At 39.3% G+C, this 13,599-nt stretch overlaps 3 protein-coding genes across 3 annotated transcripts in view; 1 reads left to right on the forward strand and 2 right to left on the reverse strand.

Moving 5' to 3' along the window:
* LOC118844122 (zinc finger protein 90 homolog) overlaps window positions 1-4,624 on the reverse strand; it is a 29,013-nt gene extending 24,389 nt beyond the window's left edge. The window contains exons 1-2 of the mRNA XM_036751958.1: window positions 4,553-4,624; window positions 3,579-3,669 (exon numbers count right to left, since the gene is read on the reverse strand). The gene's annotated coding sequence lies outside the window, so the exon portion shown is untranslated. The remainder of the gene's footprint in view (window positions 1-3,578; window positions 3,670-4,552) is intronic.
* Window positions 1-13,599, forward strand: part of LOC118844120 (zinc finger protein 420-like) — a 444,485-nt gene that overhangs the window by 224,639 nt on the left and 206,247 nt on the right. The window lies entirely within an intron of this gene.
* On the reverse strand, window positions 4,753-8,858 carry LOC118842747 (zinc finger protein 345-like). Its single transcript, XM_036750112.1, has 3 exons — window positions 8,393-8,858; window positions 7,812-7,943; window positions 4,753-4,949 (listed from the first exon to the last, which is right to left on the reverse strand). Exons 1-3 carry the CDS (start codon window positions 8,856-8,858, stop codon window positions 4,753-4,755), a joined length of 795 nt encoding a protein of 264 aa, XP_036606007.1.

Genomic DNA, 13,599 nt, shown 5'->3' on the forward strand with positions numbered 1-13,599 from the left:
CATGATCGACATCTTGCTGAAAGGTACCATAAACAATGAAGTGATATCAATACCAGACATATATGCACCAAATGGCATAGCATTCAAATTTTTTAAAGGAAAAATTAAGTAAGTTACAGGAAAAAACAGGAAGTAAAACTATGTTAGTGGGAAACCTCAACTTCCCTTTCTCAGAACTAGATAAATCTAACAGCAAAATAAATAAAAGATGAATAGAATTTTAGAAAAGTTAGCTATGATAGACCTCTGAAGATAAGTAAATGGGAACAGAAAGGAATATACCTTTTTATCAGCTGTACATGACACTGACACAAATTCACGATACATTAGGGCAAATACAGAAAACCAGAAATATTAAACATATCCTTTTCAGATCATAATGCAAAGAAAATCACATTCAATAAAGGGCCTTTGAAGCATAAATAAAAACTTAATTGAAAACTAATCCTAAAGAATGTGGGGGTCAAAGAACTAATCATAGAAACAATAAGTAATTTCATTAAAGATAATAATAACTAATAACATACTAAAATTTGTGAGATGCAGCCAAAGTAGTATTTCTAGAAAAATTTATATCTCTAAACTCTTACACCAACAAAAGAAAGAATAAATCAGTAAATTGAGCATTTAACTTTAAAAAAAATAGAAAAATGAATGATTTAATTGATATAATTTATATATATATTTTATTTATTTATATATATAATAATTTACATATAAATTAAAGCAATTAAACATCAAAACAAATCCCAAAAATCAAAGGAGAGACTAATAAAATTGAAAGTAGAAAAGCCAGTGAACTAATAAATAAAATCAAGAGCTAGTTTAATGTAAAAATGTAAAAAAATATTATAAACCAAGGGTTCGTTTTATTTTTTTTATTTTTTTTTTGCGAGTTAGTTTTATTTTTAAAAAAAGGAAATCAAAAAGAGATCAAAACAAAAAAAGAAAGCAACAAATCTATTTTTCTAATGAACATGGAAAAAAATTTTTTTTAAAGATATTAGCAGGACCTTACAGTAACACAGCATAAAGATCATACATTACAGTCATGCTTAAATTTTATACCAGGAATGCAGGGCTGGTTCAATATTATGAAAACTATAAGCATAACTGACAATGTTAGTAACAAAAAAATCACATTTATATCAACAAATTCCTATTAAAAACAATAGCAAACATAAGAATAAATGTAGCTTTTCGGAAACTAAAATGATAACTAAAACCAGGAGCAAACATTATCTATAATGAAGATAAACTAAAAGTCTTCCCTTGAACATCTGGGGTGATGCAAGGATGGTCACTATCAACTTTTACTCAATATTGTACTGGAAATGCTAACTATATTAAAGAGACAAAAAAAAAACAAAAAGAAAGAAAGAAACTGAAGGAATAACAATAGGCAACAAGGAAAAAAAACCATCACTCTTTGTAGATGATGAGAACCCTAGAGAATCAACTAAAAAACTAGTTGAAACAACGAAGAATTTTACCCAAGTTGGAGAATATAAAATAAGCCCACATCAGCATTCCTATATATTACTAACAAACCCAGCAGCAAGAGACAGAAAGAGAAATTCCATTTAAAATAACCAGAGACAGTAAAAAATACTTGGGAATCTACCTGCTCTTACACACTTGGGTACATAATTACTTAAAAAAAACTTAAAAAAAAAAAACCAGATCTAAAAATCTGGAGAAATATTAATTGCTCATGAGTAAGCAGAGCGAATATAATAAAAATAACAATTCTACCTAAATTAGTTTATTAATTCAGTACCATACCAATCAAATTTATTAAAAAAAAAAAAGGTAAATGATATCAGGAAAAACAAAAGTTCAAGAACAACAAGAAAATCAATTTTTTTAAATGTTCAGGAAGGTGACCTAGCCATCCAGATCTCAAATAAAGTGGTAATCATCAAAACAATTTGGTACTAGATGAGAAATAGAAGAGAGGATCAAAGGAATAGATTAGGTACAATATAGACAGAAGTAATGTACGTAAGTAAAATCATAGTAACTCTGTTTGATAAACCCAAATATGCAAGCTACTGGGCTAAGAACTTACTGTTTGACAAAAACTGCTGGAAAAACTACAAAGCAGTGTGGCAGGAACTAGACATAGACAAACATCTCACATTGTATACCAAGATAAGGTAAAAATGAGTACATGATTTAGACACAAAGGGTAATATCACTAAGGGGAGCATGGAAAAATTTACCTCTCAGATTTATCTGTCATGGAAGAAATTATGACCAAACAAGAGATACAGAGGATCACAGAAAGTAAAGTTTAAAAGTTTTTACAAAAACTAAGCTAATGCAGTCAAAATTAGATGGCAATCAGGAAAAACAGAAAAAAGCTTTTACAGCAACTTTCTCAAATAGTATAAGAATGGAGCCATATTTATAAAAATAAGCATCATTTCCAAACTGAAAAATGGTCAAAGGATATAAACAGGCACTTTTCAGAAGAAAAAAATGAGTTATCACTAGTCATACAAAAAACACTCTAAATCACTAATAATTAGAGAAATGCAAATTGAAACAACTCAGAGCTACCACTTCAAACTTATTAGATTGGCTAACATGACAGAAAAGGTAAATGATAAATACTGGAAGAGATGTTAAAAAATGGGGACACTGATGCAGTGTTGGTAGAGGTGTGAAACTGATTAAACAAATCACTCTGGAGAACAGTTTGGAAGCATGACCAAAGGACTACAAAACTGTGCGTACCCTTTTATCTGGCAATACCACTACTAGGTCTGTATTCCAAGAGATCAAAGAAAAAGGGAAAGGATCAAATTGTACAAAAATATTTTATAGAAACTTTTTCTTTTTCTTTTTTTTTTGCTGTGGTAAGAATTAGGAACTGAATGGATGCCCATCAGTTAAACAGTATATGGTTGTGATGGAATACTACTGCAAACTAAGATATGATGATGGAGTTGGCTCAGAAAAATTTCTTAAAACAAATATGAACTGAGACAAAGACAAGTGAACAGAACCAGAACAGTGTAAACAGTAACAGCAAAATTGCAAAAATTATTAAATGTGGAAAAACTTCAAAACTCTGATCAATACAATGTTCTATGAAAATTCCAAAGAACTCATGAGAAAAAATGAAGAGAGAACTGATGAACTTTGCATATAGCTTATATGCTTTCCTTTTCAATAGGTGGGGGAAGAGATGAAGGAAAGGAAAGGATTTATTACTAAAAATTTTAAAATGAACATTGTAAAAAATGCAATTTTGTGGGGTGAAGATAAGTAAAAGATCTCTATGATATCATTTAGCATCAAATTTATGATTCTCGGATGCCCACAATTTTTAGTGTTATAGCACTGGAAGTATTGGAGAGAGGGAAAGAATTTGGAACTCAATTTTTTTTAAAAAAGTAAATGCAAGGGTGTGTGTGTATGTGTGTGTGTGTGTGTGTAGGGGATAAACTGGTGTCTCCGGTGTCATTTGATTCTAAATATTTGATTCCCTGATGCCCACAATTTCTAGGGTTAGAAACGCATCCATTGGCCTGAGACAGTATTTCAGGAAAGCAGTAGGTGGCACTCACCTGTTCAGGCCTGGCTGTCAGCACAGGAGCCATTCCCTCTTCCTCAAGGCTCCCACCTACTGGAGCAGCGCAGAGGCCACAGAAGGCAGAGCTGGGGAGGAAAGCAGAACCATGAGAATGAAGGGCCACGCTGTGGGTCTGCCCTGCTTAGAGACGAGGAAGCCCCACTTCGGGTTGGGGAGCAGAAGGGAGGGGGTATGGTGCTGGCTGCGGGGGTAGAAGGAAACAGTCATGGGCGGAGGGGAGAAGAAACAGTCATTTCTCTCCGGGGATGGGGAGGGGCGGGGGGCCGCAATATCTCTTTAGAGACAAAGCTGGAGAACAGACACGTGACCCTCTCAGCAAGGGGAGGGCACAGATCCCCAGAGGCATCAAAGACTTCCCAGAGAAAGGGGTGCCCCGGAGGGATTCTGGACTAAGTGGAGGGGGGGGGTGCTGGGATATGAGGGCGCAGTAAAGTCTGAACCAAAGACAAGACATACACCAGGCATTCATTCCCTCACTCCTTGCAAAGGGCAAAGGACTGAAGCTCAGGAGGACGACCGCATGTGTGGGCATGTGCTGCCTCCAAGCTATAGTAATGCCCTCGGAGGGTTCCTTCCTCCTCAGGCGTGCAATGCTCCTGTTGCCGCTGAGCTCCCGAACCAGGTCCAGGGTCCCTCAGCTTCCGCCTCGATCTGGCCGTGCTTTCCGCTCCCCCCTACCCAGTCACAGGCCGCTCAGGACAGAAAACGGAAAGACTACTAATAGTCTACGAAAAAGCAGAGATACGGCAGAGCGGAACTGACTAGGGTGGGACTTTGCCACACTCTCTTAAGCTTGCAAAAATGCCCCTTTAGAGCGCACGGCCTTCTGGGAATCGTAGTCTGAATTTTGAGGCGTCTTCTGCCCCCGGCCTGGAAGGCGTTTCTGCCTCCCTGCCTGCCCCGCCCCTCCTGGCACTTCCTGCCTTGGAGCCCCGCCCCTTCGCTCACACAGCTCGTTCGTGGTCTTCCCAACTCCGGAGCCCACGGAGAGTCAGCAGGCATGGAGTCCCAGACCTGGAGGGGCCCTGGTGCTACTCCCAGTCTAGTCCGCCTCGCGTCTCTCCCACTGCGGCAGCCAGTTCTAACAGGCCGCAGCTCTTAAAAAATGCTTCCTGTGCGCCGCCATCTTCATGGCGGAAGTGACTCGCTCAGGACCGGAAGCGGCGGCTCCAAGGAAGGAAACCACGAGTTGGAACTGTAGGACAGGAGCTACTGCTTAGCCCTCGGGGACTTCCAGGCCTGAATAGCAGGACACGAGTGGACCCGGGACAGCAGGAGAGGTCAAGAGGGAGCCAGCCACCAGCGGGGACCTGAGGGACTGTGAAAGACTTTGCTGTGGCCTGGGCTGTGTTTTAGGGAAGCGATGTTGGGGAAAAATTGAGGATCTGAGAAGGGCCAGGACCTGTGTGGGTCTGTGAAACTAGGATTACGGACGAGGGAAGAAGGCGGAGCTAGACCGTGCCCACCTTGTGTCTGTTTCCTCTGTCAAGGAGACGGACCCAAGGGAAACCAAGAGATAGTGAGAACGTTTAGCTGCCCATGGAGAATGCCAGTCATTTGGTAGACGGACTAGATGAAAAAGAGCCAACATTTACTTGGAGCTTCCCGTGTTCCAGGCACTGTTAAGTACTTTACAATGATTATCTCATCTGGTCCTCACAACAACCCTGAGAAGCCGGTGCTGTTATAGACCCCATTTTATACATGAGGAAACTAGGGTGAAGTGACTTGTCCAGAATCACACAGCTAGTAAGTGCCTGAACTTGATTTCAACTCATGAGAAAAAATGAAGAGAGAACTGATGGTTCATAACAGGTTCTTAATGACCAGAGCATGGGTACTTGTCTGACACTTATCTGAACTCAGAGAACACCTGGTGTTTGTTAAAACAATACAATGATTATGTGATTTTACCAGAGGGTGAGATCGTTCAGAGGTTGAGAGCAAAGGATTCTGGTTATGCCAAGTTCACGATAAAGCTTGCTCACCAGGCCTTAGTACTGGAAAAACAGAGTGTCTCTGAATACCTTGACAAAAGAAAGTCACCAAGTCTTTTTTTTTCTCATTAAATTATTTTAAAATTTATTTTTAGTTCCCAACATTCACTTCTATAAGAATTTGAGTTCTAAATTTACTCCCACTCTCTTCCCTGACCCCTCCCCAAGACAGAGTACAATCTGATATAGGTTATACATGCACAACCATGTTAAACATTTCCACATTAGTCACGTTGTGAAGAACAATTAGAAACAAAAGGAAAATCCATGAGAAAGAAGAAACAAAAAAAGAGAGAAAATAGTATGCTTTGATCTGCATCCAGACTCATATTTTTTCTCTGGATGTGGGTAGCATTTTCCATCATGAGTCTTTTGGAATTATCCTAGATCCTTGCATCTCTGAGAAGAGTTAAGTCACTCACAGATGATCATTGTACAACACTGATGTTACTGTGAACAATGTTCTGGTTCTGCTCACAATGCTTAGCATCAGTTCATGTAAGTCTTTTCAGGTTGTTCTGAAGTCTGCCTGGTCATCATTTCTTATGGAATAATACGGTCCCATTACATTCATGTACCATAACATATTCAGCCATTCCCTAATTGATGGGCATCCCCTCAATTTCCAATTCTTGGCCACTACAAAAAGAACTGCTCTAAATATTTTTGTACATGGGGGTCCTTTTCCCACATCTCTTGCCAACATTATGATCTCTTTGGGATAAAGACCTAGAAGTGGTACTGCTAGGTCAAAGGGTATGCACAGTATTTTGGTCGTGGTTCTAAATTGCTCTCCACAATGATTGCATCATAGACTCTTGTATTAGCAAGGCAATAATCACAATATAGACAATAATTGTCAAAATGCCTGTGTGGTTCTGTATCACAAAATATAAGAGACTCTCCATATAGATGGTAGAAGAAGTAAACCATTTGCCAGAGAACCAGATCGCAAAACCAATAAGTCCAATTCATCATTGCAGCAAAGAATTCAATACGCAATATCACAGTAGAGAACCACTCCAACTCAAAGCCATCCACGCCTCTGCTGGGACCTTGCCATCAACAATCACAACCCAGCCACTACGTCTGCTCTCTCTCCCTCAGCTCTAACTGCTCTCTCCTGACACACTTTCATTTTCATCTCAGCAAGCTCCTCCCACCACATGTCACTTAGGCTTGCTGAGACGTAAGCAGGTCACATGGCCTATAAATAGGTGGGAATGATTTTCTAATCTAAATTAGTATTGCAACCGATTATTAGAAACGTTGTTTTGATTTTTTCTTGAGCTCTTCCAGGAAGCCTTGTTGAGTTTGTGTCCAGTTGTATTTGGGGGCCTTGTTTCTTTTTAAAAGTCATTACCTTTTCCCAAGTCTGTATCTTATGCTCTCATAGTACCTTTTGATGGTAAGGTTCTTTTTTGATTTGTCCATTTAACTAGCATATTTTCAGTTTAGACTTTATGGTACAGTTGGGTTCTACTCACCACTGGGTGAGGGCAGGGGAAAGAGAATGATATGGATAGCTAACTTAGTCTTCAGATTTTGATGTGCTGCTGCTTTCTAAACTAGGTCTGTGGTGGAGGAGAGGGAGGCCTGTAAGTTTTTAATGTTTCCAAGATGGTGTGATGCAGGGAAGGATTGGGTCACTGCCCTCTTGCTCATTGCTCTGGCCTTTACCAAGGTAAGGGTCATACTCCTTTGCCACTGCAAATGCTCCTCTCCACCTTTGAAATGCAAATCAGAATGGTCTAATGGGAGATGAAGCTGCCAAATAGGACTAGTCCTGGACCTAGTGCTAGCACAGGAGACTCCTGGAATCTTTCTGATCAACTGTGTAGTCCCCTTAATTTCCGAGAGTGCTAGGCTGTTCCCCACTACTGGGTTTATGTCCCTTGTGCTGGACTGCTGGCCAGTTGACACCCCAGTGTCTAGAGACCTCTTTTTCTAAGGTGCCCTGGTCTGCAAAAATGATTCACTGTGATTTATTCTTTACTTCCCCACTCTATATTTGATTTGGTGGGCTTTTTTTTTTTTACAACTGTACAGTAAGTATGTTGGGAGAGTAAGGCAAAAATGCTGGCTTCACTCTGTAATCTTGGCTCTACCCTATGTCTTCAGTTTGAAAACCTTCCTTCCTTCAATATGTGCCTAAGGATTTTCTCTATTATGAATTCTGTCCTGCAGAGTAAGGTCTGCTCTACCCCCACCTCCCAGTTTGAAAATCTTCCCACATTCATTACATTCATCATGTTTTTCTCCAATATGAATTCTCTGATGTCTAGCAAGTACTGTCCTCAGGAGGAAATCCTGCCTATATAGATTACATTCATAAAGTTTTTCTGCAGGATGAATACTGTTTGAGTAACTTCTGACCCCCTATAGAAGGCATTCTGTTATGTTAATGAAAATGGGGAGATCTTTCCCATTTGTTAATAGGCCCATGTGACCTGCCTGAATCACATGGGAGTCTGAGTCACATGAGCCTGGGTCACAAGGCTTGTGATGCCCTCTGACCCTGAAAAAATGTATATATACTCTGAGGTTAGCATTTTACTTTGGGGATCACTCATGGGTAGAGTGTTTTTGTAGCCAGACAAGACTCTGGGTAGCTGTTAAGGAGCCCCCCAGCTTTGAAAAACCTAGGTGTTGATGCTTCTCTCTCTAATAACTATGTATGTATTGCTATGGTCAGACAGTTAGAAGCCCTGTTTGTTGGTTTATTTCTCTGTTTATATACTTTCTCCTTGTAATTTCTGATTGTATTTTCTCTGAAGTTCAGGGTGCTCACTTTTATTTGTTCTTTGATGTTGAGTAACTTCCGAACCCAGGCAGAAGATCTTTCCGTATACATTACATTCAAATGTGATTTCTCCATTATGAATTTGCTGATGCCCAGTAAGAACTGAATTGTTTGCGAAGGCCTTCCCACAAACAGTACATTCAAAAGATTTCTTTATAGTATGACTTCTCTCATGTTGAATAAGCCCTGAGTTGCACTTGAAAGACTTCCTGCATTCCTTAGATTCAAAAAGTTTCCCTCCGGTATGAACTCTCTGATACACAGTAAGAGGTATCTTCTTCCTGAAGGTCTTCCCATATTCACTACATTCATAAGGTTTCTCTCCAGTACAAATCCCTTGATGCATTGTAACTTGTACCTTCATACTAAAGGACTTCACACATTCGCTACATTCATGGTATTTCTCTCCAGTATGAATATTTTCAGTGCCCTCAAACTGAAAGTGCTCCCACATTAGTTACATTCATAAGGAATCTCTCTAGTACGAATCCTCTGGTGCTTGAGCTCTCCCCCAAACCTTTCCAAATACCTGTAAAAAATGACTCTAAACAAATTCTAGAGCTGCAGGGAGTGAAACAAATCTCTAGCCCAAGACAGCCTGGAAAGTTGACAGGAAGAGTCTATCACACTGGACTTGGAGTGGAGTGCAGTCCAGCATGGGCTGTGCCAGCATAGGCAGGCTGCAGCAGGCCTCAGGCGACTGAGTCACTGGCAGCTCTGGCAGTTTCCAGACTTCTCAATCCACAAACACCAAAGACAGCAAAGCAGATCAGTGGGAAAACTCTATTGGACCTGGATGAGAGATGAGCACTGTCTGGCCCCAGCCCCAGGGCGACGGTGGTGGTGGTAGCAGTGGCAGCAGCAGCAAAGGTAGCCTGTGCTTCTGGAGCTCTAGGCTGACAGATGGTGAGGGGATCTAGTGGCTGGTCAGAGGTAGGGATCTCTTTGCTGGCACTGAGGAAGAATTCTCTTGCTTTGTCCTGTCTGGGTCTGGGTCACAGTCCTGGGTGGCAGTCCTGGGGCAAGGAGGAGAACTGGTGTGACAGAGTTTGTGGCTGCAGTGGAGAGGGACTCTTCCTCACAGTTCCAAGGCAGAAAAGAGTGCTTGGGGCCACTCACAGACCAGAACACAGGCCAAGGAAGGAGTAACGCCTCTCCTTTGATCATACCACCTTGGAAGAACTGAAAATTTATAGGCCCCTAGAAGTATCTCTGAAAACAACTGTGCAAAAACCCCTGAAGTTTGGGACAGGACATACTATACACTGAAAGTAGAGTCCTACCTTAATAAAGAGTTAGAAAGTCAAGTATTTGGCTGGGAAAATGAGCAAACAGCATAAAAAAACCCTCAGACTATAGAATCTTAGTTTGGTGACAAAGAAGATCAAAACATACAAGCAGAAGAAGACAACAAAGTCAAAGCTCCTACATCAAAAGCCTCCAAGAAAAATATGAATTGGTCTCAGGCCATGGAAGAGCTCAAAAAGGATTTGGAAAATCAAGTAAGAGAAGTACAGTAAAAATTGGGAAGATAAATGAGAGTGATGCAAGAAAAGCATGAAAAATGAGTCAACAGCTTGCTAACAGAGACCCCCAAAATACTGAAGAAAACAATACCTTAAAAAAATAGACTAACTCAAATGGCAAAAGAGGTCCAAAAAGCCAATGGGGAAAAGCGTTGCCTGAAAAAACAGAATTGGCCAAATGGAAAAGGAGGTCTAAAAGCTCACTGAAGAAAATAATTCCTTAAAAATTAGAATGGAGCAAATGGAAGCTAATAACTTTATGAGAAATCAAGAAATTATAAAACAGAACCAAAAGAATGAAAAATAGAAGACAATATGAAATATCTTATTGGAAAAACCACTGATATGGAAAATAGATCCAGGAGAGATAATTTTAAAATTATTGGACTACCTGAAAGTCATGATCAAAAAAAGAGCCTAAACATCATCTTCCAAGAAATTAACAAGAAAAAACTGCCCTGATATTCTAGAACCAGAAGGAAAAATAGAAATTGAAAGAATACACTGATCACCTCTTGAAAGAGATCCCAAAAGGAAAACTCCTAGGAATATTCAGGAATGTAGCCACATTCCTGAGTTCCCAGGTAAAGGAGAAAATATTGCAAGCAGTCAGAAAGAAACAATTTGAGTATTGTGAAAACATAATCAGGATAACAAAAGATGTAGCAGCTTCTACATTAAGGGATTAGAGGGCTTGGAATATGATATTCTGGAGATTAAAGGAGCTTGGATTAAAACCAAAAATCAGAAAAACTGAGTATAATACTTCAGGGGAAAAATGGACATGCAATGAAATAGAAGACTTTCAAGCATTCTTGACGAAAAGACCAGAGCTGAATAGAAAATATGACTTTTAAATACAAGAATCAAGAGAAGCATGAAAAGGTAAACAAGAAAGAGAAATCATAAGGGACTTACTAAAGTTGAACTGTCTGCATTCCTACTTGGAAAGTTGTTAGAGGGCACAGGGTGAGTTAAATATGAAGGGATGATATCTAAAAAAAAATTAAGGGGTGAGAGAGGAATATATTGGAAGAAGGAGAAAGGGAAAGATAGAATGGTGGAAATCATCTCACATAAAAGAGGCAAGAAAAAGCTTTTACAATGGAGAGGAAGAGGGAGGAGGTGAAAGGGAATGAGTCAACAGTCTTTCCATCAGATTTGGCTTAAGGAGGGAATAGCAGTAGGGGGACAGTATGGGGAAGTGGATAAGAAGGGGGATGATAGAAGGGAGGGCAGATCAGGGGAGGGGTTAGTCAGAAGCAAACACTTTTAAAAAAGGACAGAGTCAAAGGAGAAAATAAAAAGAATGGGGGGTGGGATAGGATCGAGGGAATACAGTTAATCTTTAACAACATGACTGTTATGGAAGTGTTTTGCATAACTTCACATGTATAATCTATATTGAACTGCTTGCCTTTTCAATGAGGGTGGGTGGGGAGGGAAGAAGGGAGAAAATTTGGAACTCAAAGTTTTAAAAACAAATGTTTAAAATTGTTTTTACATACAATGGGGAAATAAGATGTACAAGCAATGGGATATTGAAACCTATCTTGCCCTATAAGAAAGTGAGGTGGAGGGGGGTAGGAGTGGGGAGTGATAGGGCAACGGGCGGACTGGGGGAAAGCGTAATCAGAATGTATGCCATCTTGGGGTGCAGGGGAGGGGAGAGATGGGGAGAAAATTTGGAACTCAAATCTTGTGGAAATGTGTTGAAGAATAAAAATAAATAATCACTCTAGTATGAATTCTTTTATGTGGAATAAAATTTGAGTTGTGATAGAAAGTGTTTCCACATCCATTATATGTATAAGATTTCTCTATAGTATGAATTCTCTGATGTGAGGTACTATTTAGATTCTTCCAGAAGGTCTTTTTGACATTCACTACACTCAAGATTTCTTTCCAGTATCAATTTTTTGATGTATAATAAGATGGGTCTTCTGCCTCCAGGCCTTTTCACCTTCACTACATTCATAAGATTTCTTACAAGTCAATTCTTTGCACTCTGAAAGGAAGAATAAAGATCTGATTAACCCTGCATTTTCTTTCCTTTCCTGAGGTTCCTTGTTGCTCAAAGATTTTATGGCAACTCTCTTGCTGTAACACTTGAGAAGGCTAGTATTTCAACAATCTGGCTAGCAGCTGTTGTGGGGGTGGAAAAACCAACACAAGCCCAACAACAAGAATGCTACAAGCATGCCGCAAAAGCCCAGGTTCTTTTGATCTCCTTTACTAAGGAAAGCAACGTTAAAGGGTTATCAAGTTTGCTTTAATTCAGCATACAAACACCATTCACTTAGTTCAGGGGAAAAAGCCAGCACCCTGAACTTCAGAACAAATACAAACAAATTACAAACATCAACAGACAGACTAAATACAATTCATAGTTACCCACATCTAGGTTCAGCCCAGGAGCTCATAACAAGGGAGTCACACACGCCACCACAGCTGTGAGTAAGAGCTCCAAAAAAGAAAAAGCCAACCCCTGGTTTTATATCTTTTTCAGGGTCAAGGGTGAGTCACACATGAGACTCACCCACATGACCTAGAATTGTCACAGCCACTCACCCATGTGACCTAGAATCATCACAAAGAGGCCACTTAAACCTTAAAAGCCTCTGATGTCCCAAACATGTCACTCAAATTCATATGTAAACTAGGCCCTCCCCTGAGGCAAGGAGGTCACCAAGGACTCCCAAATCTAATCAAGAAACAAAGACCAAGGGTACTTGGTTGAACTGAGTGCTAAGAGCCCATTTTGTTTACCAACACAACTAGTCTCACTGGTCTTTCACTAAGGATCACAGTTTATCTTATATGAAAGTATGGTGACTCAAAGTGAACATATGTAAATGAATTGATTTAGGATGAAATTACTTGGAGGGATGAATAAACTCTTCCACATGAGGTGGAAATAGAATGGGAAAACACTGAACAGAAAAAAAAAAGGAGAATCAATGAGTTTGGATTGAGAAGGAGAGATAGGAAGACATATGAAGTAAGAAAAGTAAAGAAATATGAGGGAAAAGGGGGTTATATCACATAATTGTTAGCATAAACTTCTGCTAAAAATTCAACATATCCAATTTGTAAGGAATTGATTTAAGTTTGTAAGCAGAACATCTAATTCCAAAAAGGTAAAAGATCAAGACATACAAGTATTTTTCATTAGAGAAATTATTAATAGTTACCAGAAACATTATTCAAACTTTGGTAATCAAAGTAACAATGAAATAATGTGGACGTATCACCTAATAGCTATCAGAGAAAGAAAGGTCCTTTAAAATGATAACCAATTTTATAGTGAAATAGGTACCTGTTAAACAGCTGTTGCCATTTTTCTGAGAAGCAATTTAGCAATTTAAGCTAAAGCAACAAAACTGTTCATATCCTTGACACAATGGTCCCACTACCAGGCCTCCATCTTTGAAATGTTATTAAAAGAAAACAAGAAACTCTCTAAAATTGTCACAGCAGGTTTTTGTGAAGTAGTAAAATAATGAAAATCTGCAGGTCCAATGACAGCGTTATGGCTAAATAAGTGCTGTCATATCAACATATCATTGTGCCTTTATAAATATAACTGCAAAAGTAAAAACAGAATGACATAAAATGTAGATTAAAGAAAGGGAAATTAGGTTATGATTAAATATTTTAAAAAGCAAC

The sequence above is a fragment of the Trichosurus vulpecula genome, chromosome 3, assembly GCF_011100635.1.
Source record: "Trichosurus vulpecula isolate mTriVul1 chromosome 3, mTriVul1.pri, whole genome shotgun sequence".
Classification (NCBI taxonomy): domain Eukaryota; kingdom Metazoa; phylum Chordata; class Mammalia; order Diprotodontia; family Phalangeridae; genus Trichosurus; species Trichosurus vulpecula.

Excerpts from the sequence above, each read along its gene's own strand:
- LOC118842747 (XM_036750112.1), bottom strand. The coding sequence starts at position 8,858 with ATGTGGGAGCACTTTCAGTTTGAGGGCACTGAAAATATTCATACTGGA. Across the intron at positions 7,944-8,392 it reads ACATCAAAGAACAAATAAAA|AAAAACTTTATGAATGTAAT; the intron begins GTGAGCACCCTG and ends TTCATCCTGCAG. Across the intron at positions 4,950-7,811 it reads GAAGATTTTCAAACTGGGAG|CCCAGGCCACAGCAAAGTCT; the intron begins GTGGGGGTAGAG and ends CCTAAAACACAG.